The 23,033-nt window shown below is 41.1% G+C and overlaps 1 protein-coding gene across 1 annotated transcript; it reads right to left on the bottom strand.

Annotated features, from left to right (window-relative positions):
- Positions 1-303: 303 nt before the first annotated feature.
- vwf (von Willebrand factor) lies at positions 304-22,522 on the bottom strand. Its single transcript, XM_008412396.3, has 53 exons — positions 22,205-22,522; positions 22,034-22,085; positions 21,786-21,929; positions 21,446-21,548; positions 21,144-21,352; positions 20,406-20,527; positions 19,516-19,735; positions 19,323-19,445; positions 19,130-19,241; positions 18,998-19,044; positions 18,770-18,906; positions 18,517-18,655; positions 17,487-17,587; positions 17,207-17,402; positions 16,913-17,128; positions 15,924-16,170; positions 15,735-15,829; positions 15,432-15,583; positions 15,251-15,354; positions 15,040-15,178; positions 14,796-14,930; positions 13,805-13,951; positions 13,567-13,707; positions 13,215-13,313; positions 12,984-13,140; positions 12,471-12,638; positions 12,243-12,378; positions 11,846-12,155; positions 10,186-11,335; positions 9,995-10,099; positions 9,186-9,329; positions 8,906-9,049; positions 8,661-8,825; positions 8,503-8,549; positions 8,240-8,417; positions 7,836-8,077; positions 7,386-7,575; positions 6,915-7,256; positions 6,587-6,825; positions 6,018-6,120; positions 5,867-5,935; positions 5,450-5,554; positions 5,141-5,346; positions 4,917-5,066; positions 4,728-4,844; positions 4,416-4,596; positions 2,607-2,647; positions 2,412-2,528; positions 2,013-2,111; positions 1,076-1,204; positions 937-976; positions 751-848; positions 304-604 (listed from the first exon to the last, which is right to left on the bottom strand). The coding sequence occupies exons 1-53, from the start codon at positions 22,268-22,270 to the stop codon at positions 419-421; spliced, it is 8,604 nt and encodes a 2,867-aa protein (XP_008410618.2). The 5' UTR covers positions 22,271-22,522; the 3' UTR covers positions 304-418.
- Positions 22,523-23,033: the final 511 nt, after the last annotated feature.

Raw genomic sequence — 23,033 nt, 5'->3', positions numbered from 1 at the left:
CTGTGTGATTACTCAGAATTTTTCTTGGGTTTGAATTTGTGTATGCATATTGTTTTTTCCTCTGTGTCTCTCTGTTCCCTTGTGATTGAATAGCAACCAATCCAGAGTGTACAAAGTCTATTGCCCAATGACCCTTGCAGATTGGCACTATTAACCCCGCAATCCCGCAAGGACAAGCAGGTAAAGACAATGGATGGATATTGGTTGAAATATCAGGCACCTCTAAGGTATGAAAGCTTATAAAAACTCCCAGCATCAACTTTTACAAACATATTTTAAAAACAAATGCGCAATGCAACAAGCTAAGCTTGCAGAAACTGATGTTTGTTTTATTGGTATAGTATTTGTGTTTCTCGATGGGTACATTTTGCTTGGTTACACACAAAGCATCTACATTGAGCAAACTGTTATTGTCTCTCTAGTTGCAATGTTTGGACACACAGTCGCATGTAGTTACAGACTGGACAGTGTGGTGGCTGCGTGTGCCATTGGCGCACAAGACGGGCACGCTGAGAGGCTCTGTCTTCACGGCGGCACAACACACGCACTCCTGCTCTACGGCAGCACTCTGCAGGGAGTACATAGACTTGCTGCGACATTTGCCCTGAAAGACAGACAGATAAACAGGATTGACTCATGCATAAGCACCATGGGCCAGACTGAACAGGTGGGAGGGCAAAGGAAAAAAAAAATTTTTACTTTAAAGGCCAAACCCAGGGCAGAATGTTAAATCTGTCTATGCTGTCTCACCTCACAGTAGTGCAGTTCAATCTGTTGCTCTGATTGGCAGTCATCTACTTTGACATAGTTGAGTGTTCCCGCCGTCCTGCGGCACTCTGGCTCATTACCTGTGCGCATGCATTTGTTTTTTGTCTTTTTTAATTTGATCATTCAGATTTTCTCATTATAATACAGTCTTGAAAAGGAATCACTTACAAGTCTCACAGCAGGTTTTACCAATTTGGCTGACTTTGCCCTGTCAAAAACAACACACAAGTAAAACATCTGAATATAACTTAGTGTTGAGAAAGGATGAGTAATTGTGTGAAGATAATAAAAGTTCAGGGAGTTGTACCCCTCCATCAAGGCAGGCCTGGCGGTTAAAAGGAGGGCAGGTGGTCTGTTTGGTCTCCAGGACAAGATCTCCTCTGCTGTTCACACCGCAAGCATACAAGTAACAGCCATCCTCCTGGGTTGAGTTGACCTGATCAGTTTAACACAGATGCATATAAGATCAGGTGTTTTGATTCATGTCCTTTCCTATTTACACTCCATGTGCTTGTTACCTAAACATTTAAGGATGTTTTATTTCTTTAAATTTATGTGACGAATGTAGAACATTAATAGGGGTTGTTTAACTACTTTTAGTTGCAATGTGGTTTTGGTGGAAGTTGTAAAACTGACGCAGGCAGTAGTTAATGACAAGGAGCTGAACTTTAGAAGTCAGTAAACATAAATTAAATAAGGAGCACAATTCTGCAGGGCAGAGGAAATGTGCACAACCAATTGTGAAGCTGAGATATCGAGCTCTGGGTATAAAAATTTTGCACATCCTAATGGACACACGACTACAGCACTGTAATAAATTTTAAGCCGTTTAATTTAGAAACAAAAGTCCAAAAGCTGCCTTAAAAATATGAGTGAATTCAACTTTCAGACATGAGTTAAATCCATGCTGACAAGCTTAAAATAGTCAGGAGAACAGCTTACAACTACAAGTTCAACTTTGGAAAACACATAAACCTATGTTATGTGTAAACAACTCGTTATAGCAAATTGAGTTGGAGAGATTAAGTAGGTGCATTTAACCCATGGGGGACTGTCAGTTTTACTGTGGATTATCTCTCTTTCATTCTCCTCTTCGACTTGAGAGACAAAGAAGTGGAGAAAAACATCCAAATTGAAAATGTGTTAAAGCAAAAGGTTTTAACAAACAACACTTTATCTAAACACTTTTTTGTTTATACTATGTAGCACATGTATCAACACCGTCTTCTCCATATAATACCCACTTGCACACTGGTAAGTTTTCCATCTGGCTTCTGTATGATGCAGGCAGTGGCAACACAGCGCCCACAGCAACTGTCTCCCTCCTTCTGCATTGCGTATCCCTTGCAAATAAAAAAAAAAAAAAAAAGGTTAGCTGTTATTTTAATGACGTCACATGGCAATTTGTGTAATTTAAAAAAAGATAGATCTTTGATTTATTTTCTGCCAATATATCATGATCTGAGTGAATCATAAAACAACATTAAGGGCAGTCTCTGTCTAATGATGAGCAGAGAGGAAATGTAGTCAGAGCCTAAGAGCACCTCTTATGAAAGCGGTGGACATTTGAGTTTATTAATAAGTTATGTAGAGGACGGGAAAGAGGGATGGTCAAAATGGAAAATGATGACGTAAGGAGTTACCCTGGGGCAAGATGGACAGCTGGTTCGCTTGCATGACAGTTTGTATTTCTTCACTGCTCCGTTCTCCACTGTGCACTCGCAGTGTGTGCACATATCCACCATCACTCTTTCGCCTGCCTTCATAAATACACATGCAGTATTTAAAACCAGAGTACAGAAAGCACTGTCCACACTTTATTGCTGTGGATGACTTACCCCTATCACAGTGTGATTGAGAACACAGACATCCATTGGTGCTGGTGAGAGAAGAGCAGAAACACATTTTTTTTCAGTTCTTTGAATATCCTGTCAATTTATAAGGAGTCCAAGTTACCTAGCTTGATCTTTAAAAGCTATTTAAGAGGTCAAACCAGGATACCTGGCTTTAAGATTGCAGCAATGTAATGAAGACATCTGCAGGACACTGTGTGAAACTGCAATTTAACCAGGCCAGTTTCAGCAAGTTAAATATCTTCAGAAGATATTTAAGATCATTTACATTTTTAACGTACATGAATTGAAAATAACTTTAATTAACTTAGTGACCTGAAAATTGCAACCAAATATATATCTTAAGCAAGATGAAAAACCCCCCAGCTAATTTAATGTGCAATTTATTGTGCTTTTACACCCACAGTACATTCATTTAATGACCATAACCTTAATTTTCAAACCCCCTAATAATATACTATAATCCCTGCTTTCCAGTTAAAAATCATTAAATAGTACTTTTTTCTACTTTGATTATCTGAACATGCTGCAATGCTGTTTCACAATCATGTAAATAAAAATATTTTTGTTTACTGACAAACACAGGCTGTATGTATGTTGTTCCATTAGATCTGGTTTAAAACTGACAGTAATTCAGAAAAAGAGCATTACACCATTAATCAAAAGGGTGGTGGTAGTGTGATGATCTGAGGCAGACTTATTGTTTCATGACTTAGACCACTTGCCATATATTATGGAGGCATGAATTCTGCTTTCTATTAGAAAATCTTAAAGAGAATATTAGACTATCAGTTAGGAATTTAGGCTCAAGCAAAATTAAGAGACAATGATCCAAAGCACACCAGCAAGTATACATCTGGATAAAAAAAAAAAAAGGTTTTATTGTGTTGTTGTTAAAAGTCTAAATTCAAATCCTGCTAAGAATATTAGACTATCAGTTAGGAATTTAGGCTCAAGCAAAATTAAGAGACAATGATTCAAAGCACACCAGCAAGTATACCTCTGGATAAAAAAAAAAAAAAGGTTTTATTGTGTTGTTAAAAGTCTAAATTCAAATCCTGCTAAGTTGCTGCGACTTTTAACAGGTCACTAAAGATCTAATACCCTTCAATGTGGCTGAATTTAAAAATAATATTGCAAAGTAGAGTTCCTCCTCAGGAATGACTATTGCCAATTATCACAACTGCTTGATTGCACCTGTGGCTGCCAAGGTTTACACAAGCTCTACTTATGTTAAACTGGCTATTACTTTTTTCACTGCACTGTAATTTAAAGTCTAGTATGGGAAAACATGACATTTTAAGTAATTGGAGCCTGCCATAGCAATGCGTACGAGGGCATTGAAATGCCTGCAAAGCAAGGCATCAGAGGTTTAAAGTGTAATATAGCAAAAATAATTTGACGCTCTTCACCGCCATTGCAGCTTTGCCTGAACGCTCGGTTTGGACCCGCAATGAATCATCGGATATGGTGGGCCGTGAAGGATAAAATGGACTCATCCTTCAAATCTTTTGAAAAGGAGGACGGATTTGAAGGCCGCATTTGAAGAAGCCTTCGAATTCGGACAGGCCTTGTCGCCGCTGTATGATGTAATCGGCCTACAAATTGAATGACATTTTAAATTTTCTAGTTTTTAAATGTCATTCAATTTTAAGACCTTTTTAGCCTTAAGCCCTGTTTACATCAGCAACACAAGTCATTCATTTACAGTTTCATAGATGATCAGAGTTCTAACTCATTCTTTCTGCCAATGTTTTCCTGTTTGTGCACCAGCATGTGTATGCGTGTGTTTACCACAGTGGCAGCGGGGGCAGCAGTCCTGAGTGTCACAGTGAAGCTCACTTCCCAGCGGACAGCTTGTAGTCTCCATACTGCCACAGCTGACATTTGTTGTAGAGATAAACACCTCGTCTTTCACTTTCTTACACTCATGTTCGACACATTTATCATGTGCTGACAGCCACTTCTCACCCACCTACAGACAGAGAAAGTGAAGCAAACCAATCAAAAATATTTGGTGTTATTTTTTGGGGGGGAACCACTGATTTTTTTAGGTAGAAAGACAAGAAAACAAAGTTTTATTAAGTATTTAAAAAACCCACATACCCTTCTGAGCTTTCCTCCAATGACTGTGTCCCCTCGCATTGCTCCCTCGGTCTCTATGCAGCTGGCTGGTGTACATTCTCCACAGCAACTCCCTTTTCTCTGAGTGTATGTAGATCCCTGAAATTTGTTAAACATTTTTAGAAAACATTCATTAATGGCGCATATTTTTCACATTTAGTGCTGCCTGACCACAGGACAGTTCCGATTGCAGACGGGTGGGCTGCACTGGGCGACATGGAGCGATGTGTCTCTGTCCTGCAGCTCTGTGCATCGACACTTCTCGCATCCTTCTTCCCACTCGCTGCCCACTGGGTGAACCACTCCACCAACCACACACACCTGGAGACATACATTGGCCACACAGGAAATGAATCCTCCAGCGTGCCCAGGAGTGCCACATTCAGAGAACTCACCTTGTCAGGTTGGCAGAGGATTTCTGTGCAACTGCAGTCATTGGTAAAGGACGATGTGACAAACCCGGTGGGGCAGGAGTGTGTAGAGTTCTGGCAGTTGCATGTACATTCAAAGGAGTCGCAGCACTTTGTCTTTTTTGTGGACAGCTGGCGGTGGGCTGGACAGTCAGGGGGGTCTTGTTGGGAACACTCTTCCTTTTTGCACACTAGATCAGAGAAAGAGAAGAGTGGCATAACAAAAAAAAAATCACACCTAGAGCGCCATCTGTTTTATGCTTGCATACGTTGTAAAAGAGACTATCAGCCTACCACACTCGTGAATAGGCTGGCATTCGCCAGGGTTTTTCAGCACCACTGTTTGACCGTCCTCACAGCGAGGGACATCAGGCAGATCACAGCTCACCAGATCACACACTGGGGTCACAAGGTGAGACTGAGGTCAGCAGTTAATACATTAGTGAAAACCACATTATTTATGGGGTTTTTCAAAATAAATTAATCATTAAATATCAGTCTAGAAAGGTATTAACTATTCATACACTTCACAGAAGAGCTTTGAAATTTTTGGTATTCCATTTATGCTTTCAAATAGAAAGCAGAAATGCTTTCTGTCTGAAAGCATTTCAAACAGAAAATGCTTTCTCTTATTTTGAAAAGCTACTGTAACATCCCATGCCGAAATAAAAACATTAGCATATTCTTATATACATGACTATCCATACATACCGCACTTGTACTCAGGGCAGCACTTGGATTCTTTCTTCTGCAGGATCTCACAAGGTCCGCACACTGGAGCTAAACACACACCCATGCTAATTAGAAAAAGCTGACAAAAGTTTAGCTGATGAAGCAAGTGGCAGTAAAAGTAAATAAGAACCTTTGACATCATTGCATGGTCTGGCAGTGCAGTTGATATGTTGCTGGTCCAAACACATGCAAATCAAACATGGATTGTCATCTGGCACCCAACTCTGCATATGCTGTTTGAACAGAGGGAAAGCATGTTTCCTTTCCATTTAGAAATAAACAGCAGAGGGCAGTATAATCACACATTTGTGATGTGAGCTTTGCTGTAACTCTACCTTATATTTCAGGGGTGCAAAAATATTATGAAAAGATACAATTACAGTATCATGGGTGAATATTGTGGTCATTATATCAATTGCAATCAAACAAATGTTTGTTAATTGTTATCTCCAGAACTCGTCTGTCAGAACACTTTTTTGTTTCAATCTTTTCAGTCCATCACCACATTCCTTCAAGTTTTAGGCACGAAATGCAGCAATTTTCACCCAACTGGACAATTATGCTTTTCCCTACCTTAGTTTGAGCTTTTCTTTACAACTACAGTATTGAACACATTAAGACAAGGATTCTAATGATTACTAAACATATTGTTCAGGTCTGATTCTTCTTGGGCTTTCAATCATATCCTCCATGTCTCACCGCATATGTGTGTCCTTGATGATCCACACACTGTCTGCAGGATTCCGGAGAGACGCATTTTCCATGATGCAAAACCGTTCCTCCAGTGCAGAAGCAGCCTTCAGTAGGTGTCTCCATACATGATGACTCGTTGCGCCGGGTAGTCGACCAGTCGCCTGGCAATGCCTGTAGGCTGCCACAGTCCTCCACACATCCTGTCCGACATGCATCATACTCCATAGAGTTTGGACAATGCAGTGCTGCACCGTAGAACAGAAGAAGGAGTTAGGATCCACCTCCAAGAGTTAAGATGTTTGTAGTAAACTAAGGGATATGTACAGTGACTTACGGCAAAGATGGGGGCTCCTCCAATCCACACACACACCACTTTGTCTACAGAGGCGTGCATAGGTTGATATCAGCTCACACACATCTGACTCGTCACACGCCTGCTCCTCACACTTGATGAGGAAAACCTGGACAGCAATATAGGCGTGGCATTTTTCAAACACCTCAGAGCGTAAGGCTTGACATCCCATCGCCACTCCAGACACGCACACTGCCTTCCGTTTGGGCAAGCACACACCACCATCTGCGGCCACAGTCCAGTCCGAGATGAAGGCCGGCTGGTCGGTGGTAGTGCTGCCATTACGGAAAGACAGGATATTAACCTTCGCCTCCCCACATGCACCTGTGAGAAAGGTACAGACAACACAGCTCAAAAGTAACACGGCCAAAACCAAAAGGGACAGGAAGACACACTTTTCGCTTCCGATAGTTTGCATAAAGCTGTGAGCGAATGGCTCGCCGGTTCTGTTACCGCAGAGTCCAGTAGTGTGCCCACTGGTTTCCGAACTGAGCAAGGTGATGGTAAATTCATTGCTCTGAGGGGTAAAAGTCAAAACGTAGCCTTGATCTGATTTCAGCTGCAGCATCACTCCTCCGTAACGCACCACCTCCAGACCAGAATGTCGCCAAGGCAAGGCGAGCTCTTCTCGACCAATCATGGCCTGTTTGTGGAGAGAGCAAATAAGAACTTATGCATGAAGTGCAAACATTATTTTCTTGAAGTCAGAATCAATAGAACAAAGTGATTCTGTGTTATTGAGGCATAGTTTTGAAAGCCATGCATCTTTTTCCATTTTCTACATAATTCCTTTGTCTAGGCAACGCGTAAACCCAAATAAAATAAAGTTTCTGTTTTAACTTGGGGAAAAAATGAGAAAAAGAGTTGTTCTAACTATTTCAAGCACATACTGTACAGGTTTACCGTAATGTCATCCTTCAGCAGCAGTGTGTATGGTCCATGGGTCACCTCCATGGATTTCATGCAAATCTGGCTGTATTTTGCTGAGTCTTGACAAGGTCCGGTGTGAAGTTTGACCTCTGAGCCTTCGCTGTCGCCTTTACTGACCGTTAGAAGTGTATAGGAGCACAATCCCTCTCCTTCCAACCTGAGAGCCAGACCATCGAACCTCACTACATGGTTTGTGGAGCTGCCCATACATATGCCTGTATACACACACAAGGGAAAAAGGGAGGGAGGAGTCAAGTATATGGTCCATTTTGGTCTGGGATGCTTGTCCTTTTTACTAACAGTTAGCAGGTGGGAAATGATCTGCTTGTTATACGGAGAGGCAAAATATCACAGTGCAAGTTATTTATTACACATACAAGGACATTCCCAGCGGCAGCCGCAGGCCTCCTCCACTCTGACAGGGGGCATGTTGTTTCTGCATGCTGGCGGCTCCAGTCTGTCACAACTGATTTTGTGATTCTGAACTGTCACCGCTCCACTGGGGTGGCACAAGAGAGAATGGCAGCCATCGTCAAGCAGCCACGATTCACCAGGCTGCAACAAACAAGACGACCGATTACAGAAGGGATTACAAGTAATTGTAAATTGGCTTTGAAAATGATCCAGCCATATTACAAACCTTCCTCTCATTTCCGCTATCATCAACACACACTCCTGGTGGACCAGCTAAAAATAACCAAGCACACATTTTTATTACTGCCTTCAGTTATTACTATAATCTAAAATGGAGACTTATTTTCTACTAAGAAGAGAAAGCTGTTCATGCTTAGTGGGCACCTCTGCAGATTCTCTCCATGTAGCTTTTGTCCAGAGTTAAAAACATTCTTAATTGGTCCATGTTGTTTAGATGCAGAGTGTTGTCTTGGTTGCCATGGTGACCGAGTACACTTAGCTCATTGCTGTCATAGTTTGGTCCAACTCCAATGGGGAACACTGACACACCTGGAAAGTGACTCCAAGCAGTGAGACACTGTCATATCATGTCAGGAAGATTTTAATTGTTTTAATAATAGCCTGGTTACCTGCTGCAAGAGCCTCATTAGCTGCCTCTTTAATATCATCAGTTGATTTTTCTGTCATCACCATCACGACTATCTTCGGGACACCTACTCTCCCACCGCTGACAGATGAGATGGATGCCTGCACAGCAAATTTTACAGCTGACCCTGCAAATGGAAGGAACAGTTAGTGTACATCCAGCTTGACCTGTTTCCAGTCACCTCCAAAACCATCAGATGTCAAACAGTGGTTCCACGAAGAAACCGATGTCCTCATGACAGCACAGAGGTTCATGTTAACTACCCAATGCAGGAGCTGCAGCGGTCCTGGTTGGGATGCCTTCCACCCGCTTCAGAAGGTCTGACTTGCTTTGATGACTGTTCCACATGAACTCAGCCGTGTTTATGTCTCCATACTGAATTAAGCTCACCTGAGTGCCACCTGGCCCTGCGCATGGAAAAAAAACATTGAGACATTTACATAATTACCCTTTTTTTGTGTTTAAACTCAGTACAGTTTGTTCCTAAGTACTAAAATATTTGGACTACATTCAATCATGACAAATAAATTGAGCAAAATAACTCAATACAGGGATTTAGACTCACAAATTTGAAAACAAGAAATAAAAGAAACAATATAACAGCATAGTATTCCATGTGTGTTTATTGCAATTGTAGATGTTTCTCTTGTAAAGTGTAATATTATTTACCCCAGAATATGTCAAGTATAATTTAAAAACTGTGCATGTATAATTTGAAAAGAAAATCATATCGCATGCTAGATCTTTCTGTAAATGTGAAAAAAAACAGAGTAGGAATGTTAGGTTAAGTAATTGTACATATATTAATGTTTGGCATTCTGGAAACACATAGCCCCTCATAAGTTTTCAACTACTGAAAATAGTTGTGAAAGTAATTTCCTTTCACAATTTGTTAAACTTGTGTTATTCAAAATGACAGATATACAGTAAAGTTATTTATTGTTTCTAGAGATTATTTTGCGTTTTAAGTAATCGGATGTTTTGAAATGTCTCTAAAGAGGACAAACTTTGATAACAGACTGTTGTGGTAACAATTATCTCTGCACGTACTGAAGGAATGCGTCACACCCACCTATATCAGCATTACTAATGAAAGTCTTGACAAAGGTCTTCATGTCCTCAAACTGCTCTCCGGCCTTTAACAGGAACATGACATCAAGATGCTTCTTGCATGGCACTGTGTGATGATACATTGTTACATTAATGTGGCTGATAGACCAATACTGGAAAGATACTTGAAAATTAGTCAGTTCATGGTACCACCTGTGAGTGGCAGAGTGGAGTGAGTTGGGATGATGAGGGGTGGCAACGTAGGAGAGAGGGGCCTGACTGCAGTCTGTGTGATGCTGACCACACGATGGACTAGAGACGTCAAACGGCTGTAGTCCTCAACCATCATCGGACGCTGAGGGTGGCTGAATTGCACCAAGTCCGTTTCATGCACCTTTGGTCCAACACCGATGGGATACACACGTGTTTGGACGCTTGTAGTTGGTGGACGTGTCACTGTATCAGTGGGGGGATTTTCAGTCACAAGAAAGACGAGCTGAGGTGGGGCGGGGACATGAGGAGGATGAACTGTAGCCATTTCCTGAAGAGTCATGGTGACAGCTGCTCCGGTGTTTGTCTCGCTTCCTCCTCTCCAACGAATCTGCCGCAGTCGCTGCAGCAGGTGCTCTCTCTGCTGCCTCAGCTCCCAGCGGCTGATTTCCACCGTGACTGTTACAGAGTACTGGATCACTGTGATGCGGATAAACTCTTCCTTTTCTGTCAGCTGAGAGACGACTTCCTCCAGGAATATTAGAGACTTATTGAAGTTGGCCTCACCAACAGTATCAGAACCTTCTATGATGAATGTCACATCTGTGGCTGGAGGGTGGTATGGCGGTATTGTGGTGGCAGGAGAGTGGCCAGAGGGTGCAGTGGATGCCAGAGTGCTGGGTATATGTTGTGCAGGTGTTGTTTTCACATAAGACGCAGGAGAAGTGGTGGGAGTGGCCTGACGGGCTTTATTTGGTGTAGGTTTTGGCATCTCTGGCTCCATCCCCAAGGTGCAAAGGTAATCCGTAACCTCCAACAGACGATCGGACAGTTCGCCTGTGCTGCTCAGCACATAGGCTCTGTTGTCTGGGTTGGCCTTGGTGATGTCATTAATCTGACCCATGTTGACACCAGGACCAAGACCCACTGTCAAGGTGGTGATGGCTTTCTTACGGAGCATCTTCACGATGGCACGGACGGGACGAGGGTTACCACTAGCGGTCAGGATGATTGCTACACGGCCAGCATTGTCACGCTTGTTCTTGTCATAGATGTTAATGGCAAGATACTTGACAGCTTCGTCCAAGAACGCTGCATCTCCCCCTGTGTAATGAAGCTCATGCACGGTCTTCCTAAACAGCCACTTCTGAACCTGTAGGTATTGAAAAGCAAGAAACAAGCATGAGGCAACCAGGTCTGAATGTTTATATGTCAAGTATGTCCTTATTCTGTGCTTTCATATAGAGTTGGGGCATCTCTTGAGAATGTGGCTCCTCTAATGTATTGTGAGAGACTGTGGCTATACTTGTTGCTTGTGCTGCTTTGTCTATCACACTTTTTTCTTCCAAAACATTTCAGATGTTTTTATACAGCCTTCTGTGAACAGCCAGCTTCTTTAGCTATAACCCTAGGTAGATAACTGGACTGTGCACAGGCTTCCATAACCATCAAGCCATAACCATCAAATGGCAATAGATACTTGTGAATAAAATATGAGCTTTATGTTTTGAATTGAACTACTGAATTAAATAAAACTTTTCTCTAATATTTTAATTTGAGAAGATTCATTATTCTATTTTATAATTTTTTATTTTTATTATTCCTAAAGCCATCAGTGATTAATTTGTGTAAGGTCACACATGGTCAATATTTGCTACCATACCTGCAGGTCATATGTTTTAACTCCAGAGTGGTAGAGCAGCACTGTGGCTCTAGTGTGAGCTGAGCCCATACGGAAACGTTCAACCACTCCGAGTATGAATTCCTTGGTGGCCTGAAATTCATCTTCAGTCAGTGCTTCTGACCCATCCAGTAAGAAAGCCAGATCCATTGCCCGGTCACACATGCCCTCGGGCATCAAGGTGGTGAAAGGCATCGTGGTAAAAGTGCCGTAACTCAGTGTTGGTGTGGGAGTGGACAACATGTTGAGGGAGGTGCAGTCTTCACAGTTGAGAGTGTTGTTCTCACAGTGGCTTTTATAGGAAAAAAAAATAGATTGACTTTAAATTAAGCACACTTTGGTTTCATTTTATAAAACTATTTGCTATTCTGTACATTACCATATTTTGCAGTGTGTCGGGTCATCATGATTCAGGATGACTTTGTTCCCATGAGATATCCTCTGACCCTCGTGGATACAAACCTGACACTGAGAGGGATCTACGCATTGCATTGCCACCTCGTCAAGAATTTGACCTACACAGATTAAGTTTAAACTGGCACTAAATCACAGTATCAATATCATTGTATGTTTGACTGTAAAATATTTGTATGTTGTGTCTTGGCACCTGCTGGGCAGTAAGCATGGCAGCCTTCCACACACGTCAGTGAACAGTGGAGGGGATCAGGATGCTGGCAGGTAATTGGACAGGCAGGTCCGCAGGTGTTATACCTCCACTGGCACAACTCCTCCCCTGTACCTGCGGGCTTAGGGTTCAGCTCTTCACAGCTCATAGCTAGGATTTAGTGAAACAACTTTAGTTAAACAACTTCATTTTAGTGACCTAGTCAAAAAGATAAGATTCTAAATTTGATGTTCTAGTCTAAAGTTAGTCAAAACAAACTTTGATTTCAATGTTTTGTAGATTGATTGAAATCAGCAAAAAAAAAGAAACGAAAAAACACCTAAAAAACATATTATACAAATGCACTTAGATTGACAAAGACAACACAAATAAAAAGTAGTAGAAATAAACAAAAACAAAAATCATGTCAAAAAGATTCTATTCAGCTTATCCAATCTCTTCCCAGCTGAAAAAAAAATTGAGGACAGGTATTATCAGTTCGATTTGATCACTCACGGCAAAGTTCATTGGATCTCCACATGACAGACACTCCCTTCTCTGAACAAGCCTGCGCGTAAGCAGCAATGGCGTCACAGAAACATGCACAATCCCCCACAGACGAGCATGAGCATGCTGCCTCAACACACATCTCTACATACGCCTCTGCATCCACCTGGAGGGAAGAGAATGAACATAGGAATGAATGAGGTGTCAATGAGCAACTTTGGAGCTATAACTTTTACATACCTCACTGTTGCATTCTCTGAAGAGCGGACCAGAAATCACACGACATGATTGCTCCACTGTAACCAACTTTACAATGTTGTCACTGCAAGGAGCTGGCATCTGAATATCCAAAAGAAGACATACATCAGCCGCATGTATTGCTTTGTTTATTAATTGTATTCATTGACTGGTAGAAGGGAATACTTGAAGTTTTGCTCTGTAACAGCAAGTATCTTAGGAAGCTTAGTATGCTCATTTGCTTTCAACCAGAAACCATACACCTTTAGGTTAATTTAGATGGATTGTAAATCCTTGAGATATTAACATACAGACTGTACATGTGCAGAAATAGTGTAAAACCCCTCAATATTACCTCAGTTACATCAGCACAGCTGGGAATGACTTTCCAGGAATTGCCAAAGTGTGAGGCATCCACCTCCAGCTGGTTGTTACTGCTCATCAAATCATTGTTGACATTTCCGTCAAAATTCCCGCACAGACCACAGACCCGGCCCTTCATATCACAAAGTAATCATGACAAAGAAAATTGCATTATTTAAACAGATGTGAGTAAATCAGTTCAAACTGGAGTTAGACTAACGATGTGGTACCCTGTAGGAAGCTGAGACGTGAACAAGGAGGCGAGTTCCTCTGTCCCAACTGAGGGAGATGTGTTTCCCCAACATGACGGTATAAAACTGACCAGATCTGACAATCTCCACTTGGGAACTTTGCAGCACAGGCCTCTTCATCGTCACCTGGATGGATTCATGTAGGACACACAGAGGTCATGTCTTACGTACTTTGGTTAGGATATTTGCAAAGAGCTGATGTATATTGAAAAATAACCAAATGGTTTTATATAATGAGGTGGATATGAATGTAGTGGGTTTTGCCGTGCCAAAGTGCTCATACCTGTAAAAGATACCCCTTTTTATCATTAAAAGCACATAATCACTTGTATTTCACTCGGAATGTTTTGTAGTAGAACAACTTAAAGTGACACAAAACTGTTTAGTGAAAATAAAATGGTACATATGGTACAAGCGACAACCTAGCTTTTAAGCTTATACGCAAAATGGAATATGTGGCCAAAAACTAGCATTGTACATCACATCACCTTGAACGCACCATCTACACAGTGAAACATGGTGGCAGCATCATACTGTGGTTTTGGTTTTCTAAGTGACTCCAAACATACCCCCTATGGATTAAGAAAGCTCTACTTTACTTTGGTCAATCACTTTAAATCTACATGTAATGTGATTAAATGTGAAAAGGTGTGCGAGTTCTGAATACTTCTGCAAAACATTGCATGAGATTCTTGACAAAAATAAATTTATTTGCTTAAAAATTTAAGGAAAATATAAATGAAGAAAATATTTATATATAATAATAATACTAATAACCTTTATTTACCCAGGTTTCTCCCATTGAAATCAAAAGATCGCTTTTACAAGAGAGACTTGGCCAAGACAGGCAGCATACAGAGAGATGGAAAGAAAAGACACAACTCGGCTTTTTTTCCAGGTTACAGTTAATGCCGCCCTAAATAATGCTATATATAAGTAGAATTAACAGTTTGGACTGCTTGTGTGTTACCTCTCCATCCTGCATTACAATCAAGCCGCCGTGGTAGAAGATAGTGACAGTTTTTGCACAGCGATCCCTGACAATTCCACACGCATCATTTTCCACCAGCACTCTGAAGGAGCCTTCGTCTGCGTGACACATATCCTTTTCATAGGATAAGTGGAGAAAACACACTAATCAATGCAAATTTACTAAGAACAAGCCTACACAGCAATCTGGAGTGGGACTCTCTGCAGATTTGTTTGCTTTATACCTGAACCAGGACATATTGGCATAGGCCAGGAAAGGAGTACTTAAGGCCATCAAATGTGATGTAATGCCCCTCCCCCACGGTGCGACACACGCCATCACACAGCTTCTGTGTGCAGCGCCACTTCCTGTTCTCACACACACTGGAAAACAGGAGAAACATGTCAACCAAACTGCTTAAGGTTTTCCTTGTCATTTACCAACGGTCATTTTACCAGGTGTTGCAGTCAACAGTGATACTCCGCCCTGCTGTGTACGGCCTGTTGTTATGGTAACAGGGACACTGCTCTGGTTGGATGCAGTCTCTGCGATGGCGTACCTGAAATCAATCCGTCAGTCAATCTCTTTGCTCAGTTTAAGTGTTTAACGAGCAAAAAGCAAACACACCGCACTTACTGTGCCGGGTGGACAGAGGCAGCCAGGGATGCAGGCAAGACTCACACACGGCAGGTCCAAATTCTGGCAGGTTCTGGCACACTCCAGCCCCCTTTCACCTGAACTACACTCTGCATGAACAAGAGGAGGAGGGCACTGGACTGACCGTCGCTCTGAAAACAAAAGCTCATTATTTAGACCAAATAATACTCAACTTTTGTTGTGTCATGAGGAAAAATATAAGAGTGATGCCCAAAAACATGTTGACTAATAGAGAAGTGCATGACTATAAGTAGCAAAAACTGAAGAAATATAAGATAGCACCTCTTGATGGCACTGTGTCATCATCATAGAAGAGGTCAGAAAGAAATGATGTCATCTCTGTCGAGCTGCACCGCATGGCCCCATTCTCACAGTAGCTGCAAGGTCAAATATAAACACCAATTATGATAATGCAACAGAATCATGCATCTTCTCAGACCATTTTCTGCAACTGCAGATGGAGTCACATACCAAATGCTGTTGTGATCGGCATACACGTCACTGGGCTGATACAGCTGTCCATCGTGCAGGCAGGGGCACATGTCCGCAGTCACACATTCACCAGAAGGGCTCAGGTATTTCCCAGCTGGACAGAAACAGCCCTCCTCACACACTCTCTCCCCCTCACAGCCAGGCTCAGCACCCGAGAGAGAGCGGCACGTTCGCTCACATGTACTTCCACAGGCCTCGTACACCTGACCTCCAGGACACTCCATCTCTGAGAACATTAAGTCAAAGGGAAATTTATTATAAATTCTTGGTTAGTTTACGTTTTGTCCCCCCATCTCCTTTTTAACACAGGAGTTTGAACAGCGAAAGTACCATTAAAAGCGTGTTGATTTTTATGTAAAAGTTGTTCACAAATTCACTATATACACTGACTCTTAATGTGTTAATCTTGCATGGATGGATGGATGCACATGTGCTGACGGATGAAAATTCCTTTTTAAAATCAGCCAAACTCCAGAGAAGTTGTAAAAGCTGAGTTACTCAATTGGACGTCTTTTGATCATAGATTATAAGGCGGTGTGAGCCTGTAGTAGCTTCTTTTAATCAACTTCCTGACAACATAAACAAATACAGTTGTTGGTGACTAAAGAGATGAAATATGTGAATAAGCAATGTACTTCAGATGAAGATTCAGCTGTTAAAGACTCCATGAAAATGTGGTTGAAGAACCTATTAGGACCATGCATCCTAATAGGTTAGCCCATTTGACTGCAAATAATACGTGTTTTTAGAAAAAGGATTTTTGCATCTGCAAAAAGATAAGTCAACTTCAAACACAGAAAGATTAAAATGCATTTTGTGGTTGTGTGACTTCTAAGAATTAACCAACAGACAGTGTCAAAAACATTGCTCTTTCAGTTTCATAAAGGATGCACAACAAGTATTCAATCAAATGTTTGTCTTAGAGACAACTTTGAATAACTGGAAACTGAGTTCAAAATGCGAGTTACCACAGAGTGAAGGGGATCTCCAGTTGAGCAGCACTCCTTTTGCAGAGCAGGCGGCTGCATAAGCAGACAGAGCCGAGCAGAGGCACTGCTCACCGTCTCCACAGGCGCACACGTCATACCGACAAAACCTCTGAAACGGAGCAGGATTCACCAGAAAATGGCACGAGCTGAACACATCTGACATGATCACTGCACATGCCTCTTCTGCGTAACGCACTGGAAGGGACAGATGAACATATGTTGATATTTGTTATTTTTTAATAAAACAAGATTCAGTGGATACGCAGATGATACCTCTTTTGGGATTTGTTGCACATGGATCAGTGTCGTGCTTGTGAGTGGATTCGCAATCGCCATTGATCCTCCAGGCCTGCCCAAAAGCCTGGGGACTTGCTTCAACCAGCCCAGAACCAGACAAGAAGTCATCACCATGGTTTCCATTGTAGTTCCCACACAGACCACATGTCTGCCCTGTCCATCGTGGCCCCAGCTGGAAAAGGTTTACAGGATTCAGTGCTGTTGGCTGTTTGAAACATTACATCAGCATTATCACTGAAAACATATTTAATCCAACCTTCAGAAGAACACGACCACGACCGTCCCAGTCCAATCGAAGGTCATCACCAAACTTCACTCGAACAGAAGACTGAGCCAACCTCGCAATATGCAGATGGCCTGTAAGATTGCATACATAACAAAGTGTAAATGTGAATTCAAAATAAATGTAGTTTTTTTTAACTAATGTCACTCCCAAAGCTTGTCCCAAAGTGAAAAACATGCCTAAGTATCTAACGCACGGTGATTGGCTAATAATAACACAGAATACATACACCTTCTAGTTAAATCGGAATAAAAACAAAAAATACATATACGCTGAAAAGGTGTGCATGACTGACATATGACATAAAAAATAAATAAAAAACAGGTTGTATGATTATGATCTGACCTGTAAAATCAATCTTAAGTAGTGGTACCTGTCTGACAAAATGAGGTAGACTAAAATATGTCAAAAAGCTACACATATAATGTTTTGATAAAAACAACAACAAAAAAAAAACAGATGAGAAACAAAGCCACCATCTATCACTCTAGAAAAAGTTACAAAACCATTTCAAAGGCTCTGGGACTCAATTGAACCACAGTGAGAACCATTGTATATGTAGGGAACATTAGTGAGCCGACTGAGGGCTGGCCAATCAAAATTATTCCAGGAACACATTAATGATTCATCCAGACCTTAGTTAAAGTCAACATCCCTGATTCCATTGTAAGAAAGACATTAGGTGTAAAATGGCACCAACAAAAGCACTTAGAGTGGCCAAGTCGGTAACTGGACTTCTCTAAGTAATTACTTTCTCACATAGGAGCAGGTTAGGTTTGGAGCTATTCCTTCATTAAACAAAAAACACTGGTTTAAACAGCATTTTGTATTTACTCAGAATCTCTCTTTGGTTATTTTTTAAAATGTTTTCTGTCAAACATTTAAGTTTGACATAAAAGAATAAACAGAAGACATTTTTAACTGGGCAAATGTTTTACCACACGACAGTACAGAATAATTTGATTGATTGTGAGTTCTCCACCCATATACCAAAAATACACACCATGATTCATTGGGGTCTGGATGTCCATACTGTCGACAGACACAACTCCTCCATGCTTCAGCTTCACTGTCATGTTCTCCAGAGAGGGCAGACTGAGTGTCACTGAGCGTGTGCACACAGCATCCTGATCGTCTGCACACTGGGACATAAAGCAACCAAAAGAATGCTTCAAACCATTCAAACCTGTTTTTGTCAAGCAAACGTTGCATTACAGCCAACCATATCAAATAAAAAGCATAAAATCAAGAATTACCTGCACATTCTCAATGATGACAGAAAATCCGTTATTTGTGCAGTCCTTTGCCAGGAGATACTGACAGTGACCAGTGAAGGTGAAAAATTTGTTGTCAAAAGACTTGAAGTGAGACTGCCCAACAACTAAGCATTCACCTACACACAAAAAAATATGATTTTACACCTGAAATTGGCGCCACAGAATGTCAACAACATGCTTGAAAGTGGTGCTGGACACGTGTCTTACCGGGGCAGCCTTCATTGGTACATTCCCAGGACCCATGGCGGCACACACTAGAGTGGCAGATAAAATACTGTATTTGAGGGGTAGCTCACTTTTTATGCACATGCATATCTGTGCTTGCTTACTGTTCCTCACCATGTATTACAGTCCTGAGAAATGGTAGATCCTGGGGGGAAATGTCTCCCCATGTGTGTGCAGGAACATTGAGATACCTCCACACAGCGATTCCCATCCAAAATTTTTCCAGCTGAAACACATGCACATGTCATGTTACTGCTGGCAACACTACAGCCGAGGGAAGAGTTATATTTAGTCAGTGAGAGCTTACTGGGGCATGTACAGCCATCCACACATTCCTCCTTGCAGACCTCCTGTATGTTGAGACTGTGGCAAGTTGTAGAACAGGGTTTGGTGCATTCACTGTACTGCATGCCAATTGGACACTTGGGAACTGCAAAAACACATGGCAAGTTTTACTTTACAAACATTTTTAATGGTTTCTTCAGATTTAACTAACTTACAGCACTGGCTCTCTTCCACCCAGCCATGTAGGAGTATCCCATGAGAATGGCATGTGCGAGCGTATTCCAGTAAGAAAGGACAGGAACAGTCTTCTGGGGTTTTCTGGTCACAGTAGCAGGCCTCTGCCTGACACAGGGACAGGAACGCATCGGGAGAGACCAGGTGGGAGCAGTGAAGAAACACACTAGAGCTCTGCAACACGCTGCAGCTGGACAATACCTGCACACATAGACATGCAAATTATCAACTCTTCCTGTTTGAATGGATAAACTACATGTTTTAGGCTTCATGCAATCAAGGCTTTCATTTACCAATGTATTTGTTACATTAGTTGCTAACAAAATCTTGTCTTTTTTATCTTTGGTTGAAATTGTACATTCTCTGTAAGGCACTGGAATGAAAGCCAAAAACACAAACATAAGATGTGCTACATACTGTTGGGACATCACAACTCTGGATTTCTGAGTGAAATTATTCTAATGAAATGACTGACTTGAGTGAAATGATCTACTTCACAAATCTTATATTAGATAATGACATTGTACTGAACACTGTTAGTCCATTATCGTAATTTATTTTACTCCATTTAAAACACCATCAGTCATTTTCTTCAAAATGAATTATAATGCTTTGTTAGTAATGACACTGATTTGTCAGTCGGGATCTGACAAGTGAAAGTCAGATCATGTCTTCTGAAGTGATGTACACTTTATGAATGTTGCAATACATGAAGGGATCTAGAAAAGGAAAGACATAATCATGTGAGGAAGTTCAGATGGTGTTAGACCTTCCTGTTGTCTTTCCACTTTCCTTTTAACATCAAGATTTAAAATCAGATGTACTTTAATGATATTCTCAGAACTGCTCGTTAGTGTTAATTGTCTGTTACCGCCGCAGTTCCCTTTGTACTGTTACAGGATTGGGTGGGATCCGAGACGCGTCGACAAGCCTGGTCAGCTCCCTTCACAGCCCAGGAGTTTGCAAAATCATAACTGTCCTCTGTCAGAAATCCTGAAAGCACACAAACGTGAACAATGACACACACAAGAGCTGACAGATTCTCCTTAATCTCATCCTACCACAAATGTCTTTGCTTGCTTTAACCTTGTTATCTTTTCCTGTACTCAGTGGCTACTCTTCCTGTTGCCGAGTTCTGGTGACTCAAATCATTTCCTAAATTCCAGTAATATATAACTCTCCCCTGTTCAGCTCCAAAACTCCCTGACATGCAGGTGACTTTCAATTAAATAGAATATTAACAAAAATGTGCTTGTTCCACTGATTCATAAAAAAAGAGACTCATATAATGAATAGATTTATTATTCGTAGTGATATATTTCATGCATTTATTTAGTTAATTTTGCTGCTTTTGTTTGCAGCTCATGAAATCCCAAATTCCACTTTTATTAATATCAAACTATTACATGAAACAAATTTTATACCATCCATCCATTTTCTTACACCCTTGTCCCTAGTGGAGTTGAGAGGGTTGCTGGTGCCAGCGAATGTTTCGGGCGAGAGGCAGGTTACACCCTGGACAGATCACCAGTCCATCGCAGACAAAATTTATACCACTATTCTAATTTACTGATATGCACCTACAGAGTATTTCTCTCGATGCACCTACCCTCCTGAGCAGTGTATTCATCAGATGGGATTGCATTAAAGTTGCCGCAGAGGCCGCAGGTGCGATTGGAGTGGAGTTTGGTCATAGTCACGGCGATGTTGGCCGCATTATCAATGGTGACAGCGAAGCCAAACTCTTCACTCCAGAGTTTATAAAACCCAAGCTCTGAGCCCACAAACACAGCATGAGATGCATAGGGAAGGGACAGTCTGTGAAAAGGAAAATTAATTTGAAGCTGTTATTTCTGTCACTATCAATGATTTGATGATTTTTTTGTGCTTTATCTATATTATTTTTTTCACCTTTTTCCTCCTTGTGAAAGCTGTCCGTCTGCAGATAGGTGCAACTCGAAGACGTCCCCCACAAACAGTGTGACTCCTGTTCTTTTGCCATTTTGAAAGTCACCTATAGCGATCCAAAGCATATGTTTACATCAGTGATACAGCTACATCTGCATAAAAAGAATGACATTGGAATTTAAAGCTAATGATGAGGGTTCCTAAATAAAAACACATTCTGTAGCAAATAATGTTTAATATAATACTTGCTATCAATTAAACAACAGAAAACAAATGTTAGATCTTAGTGGAGGGCCATTAAACTTCACTGTTAACTTAAATGAATTTTCTTTATGTTACTCACCCAGCAGAGTGAAGGAGTGATGGTTGCAGTCCCCAGCCAGAAGGTAGCTGCAGTCTCCTGGAAACTCATATATAACTCCATCAAAGGTGTGAATATGATGTCGTCCGAAAAGACTGCATCTCCCAGTTATGCTTGCCACACAAGCTGGACACAACAATGTCCAATGAGTATGAAAATAGTAATCTGCAACATTAAATGCAGGCTATTTTATAGAAAGTGGGAATTAACAGAAATGTAAAATGTGATACCTGTAAGCTGCAGGAAAGCAAAAATTCCTTGCAGATGCCTCATCGTGTGCAACTGAATTAAAAACATAAAAGTAACTATCACAGTTAATTACATTATTGACATTCCTCAATTATTAACAAATTTGCAGGTTTGATTAACAGACTCTTCCTCAATTCTCAAACTAGTCCTACCTCCATTGCTCCAGATGCCAGAAAGGGAAAACAAAATTCAAAACAAGGAAAAAAAAAAAAACACATTCAGACGTTACATAGTCAAGAGCTATTGTGATGGTCATGAACTGCTTTGGTGGGAACATAAAGATTTGCAGCCACGGTAGGAGGTTTGTTTTATAACACCGACTGTACCCCGCCCAGCTCCCTCCTGAGGGGTTTCCCTGAAGGTCACTCCCCTCACCAGGTTATGTCAAGAAGGAATATCATTCTGTCTGCAATGTGGTGGCTGCAGACTGACACCATCAAACACAACTCAGCAAGACAATGCCAGGATATGCCTACTGATCGCCGGGCTGAGTGATTAGTCCACACATAACGTATCTGTACCAGCGCCAACCCAAACAGCTATAGTGGAAAACACTCTCACCAGAGATATCTCACGCAATAACACTGCATCTGCGGTGCCCCATGCATGGGCACTTCACTGGATTGCACCAAAATCTCACACACATACTGAGAACATGTGTTGATAAAAGCTCTCAGGTCAAACGGTTGGTGATTGTGTGGAATTTAGATAAAGGAGGGGAAACTAAATATTAATTTCTGCCAAAATGTCTCTCAAATGTAAATAAATCTATTGTTTGATCCATGATTGCTAAACCATCTGCTTTATATGACAATTTATTTATGAGTTCCCCCTTTACATTTTTTGTTTTGAATATATGATTTAATTACATTTTTATAGCATAAACGTAGACTTGAATTTTGTTGAATAGTAATAAAATTGCACAACCAATTGTCTGATTAACATCATTTTAATCTATTTCTGCTAACTTATGTTTACTTT

The sequence above is a fragment of the Poecilia reticulata genome, chromosome 6 (genome assembly GCF_904066995.2).
Source record: "Poecilia reticulata chromosome 6, P_reticulata-male-v2, whole genome shotgun sequence".
Lineage (NCBI taxonomy): Eukaryota > Metazoa > Chordata > Actinopteri > Cyprinodontiformes > Poeciliidae > Poecilia > Poecilia reticulata.
This window is presented reverse-complemented; position numbering and strand designations above follow the sequence as displayed.

Bases quoted from the DNA above. Each gene is read 5' to 3' on its own strand.
- vwf (XM_008412396.3), bottom strand. From the start codon at position 22,270: ATGTGTTTTTTTTTTTTTCCTTGTTTTGAATTTTGTTTTCCCTTTCTG. The intron at 21,549-21,785 runs GTGAGTAACATA...GGATCGCTATAG, and splicing joins TCACTCCTTCACTCTGCTGG to GTGACTTTCAAAATGGCAAA. The intron at 13,952-14,795 runs GTAACACACAAG...GAATCCATCCAG, and splicing joins TTGTAATGCAGGATGGAGAG to GTGACGATGAAGAGGCCTGT.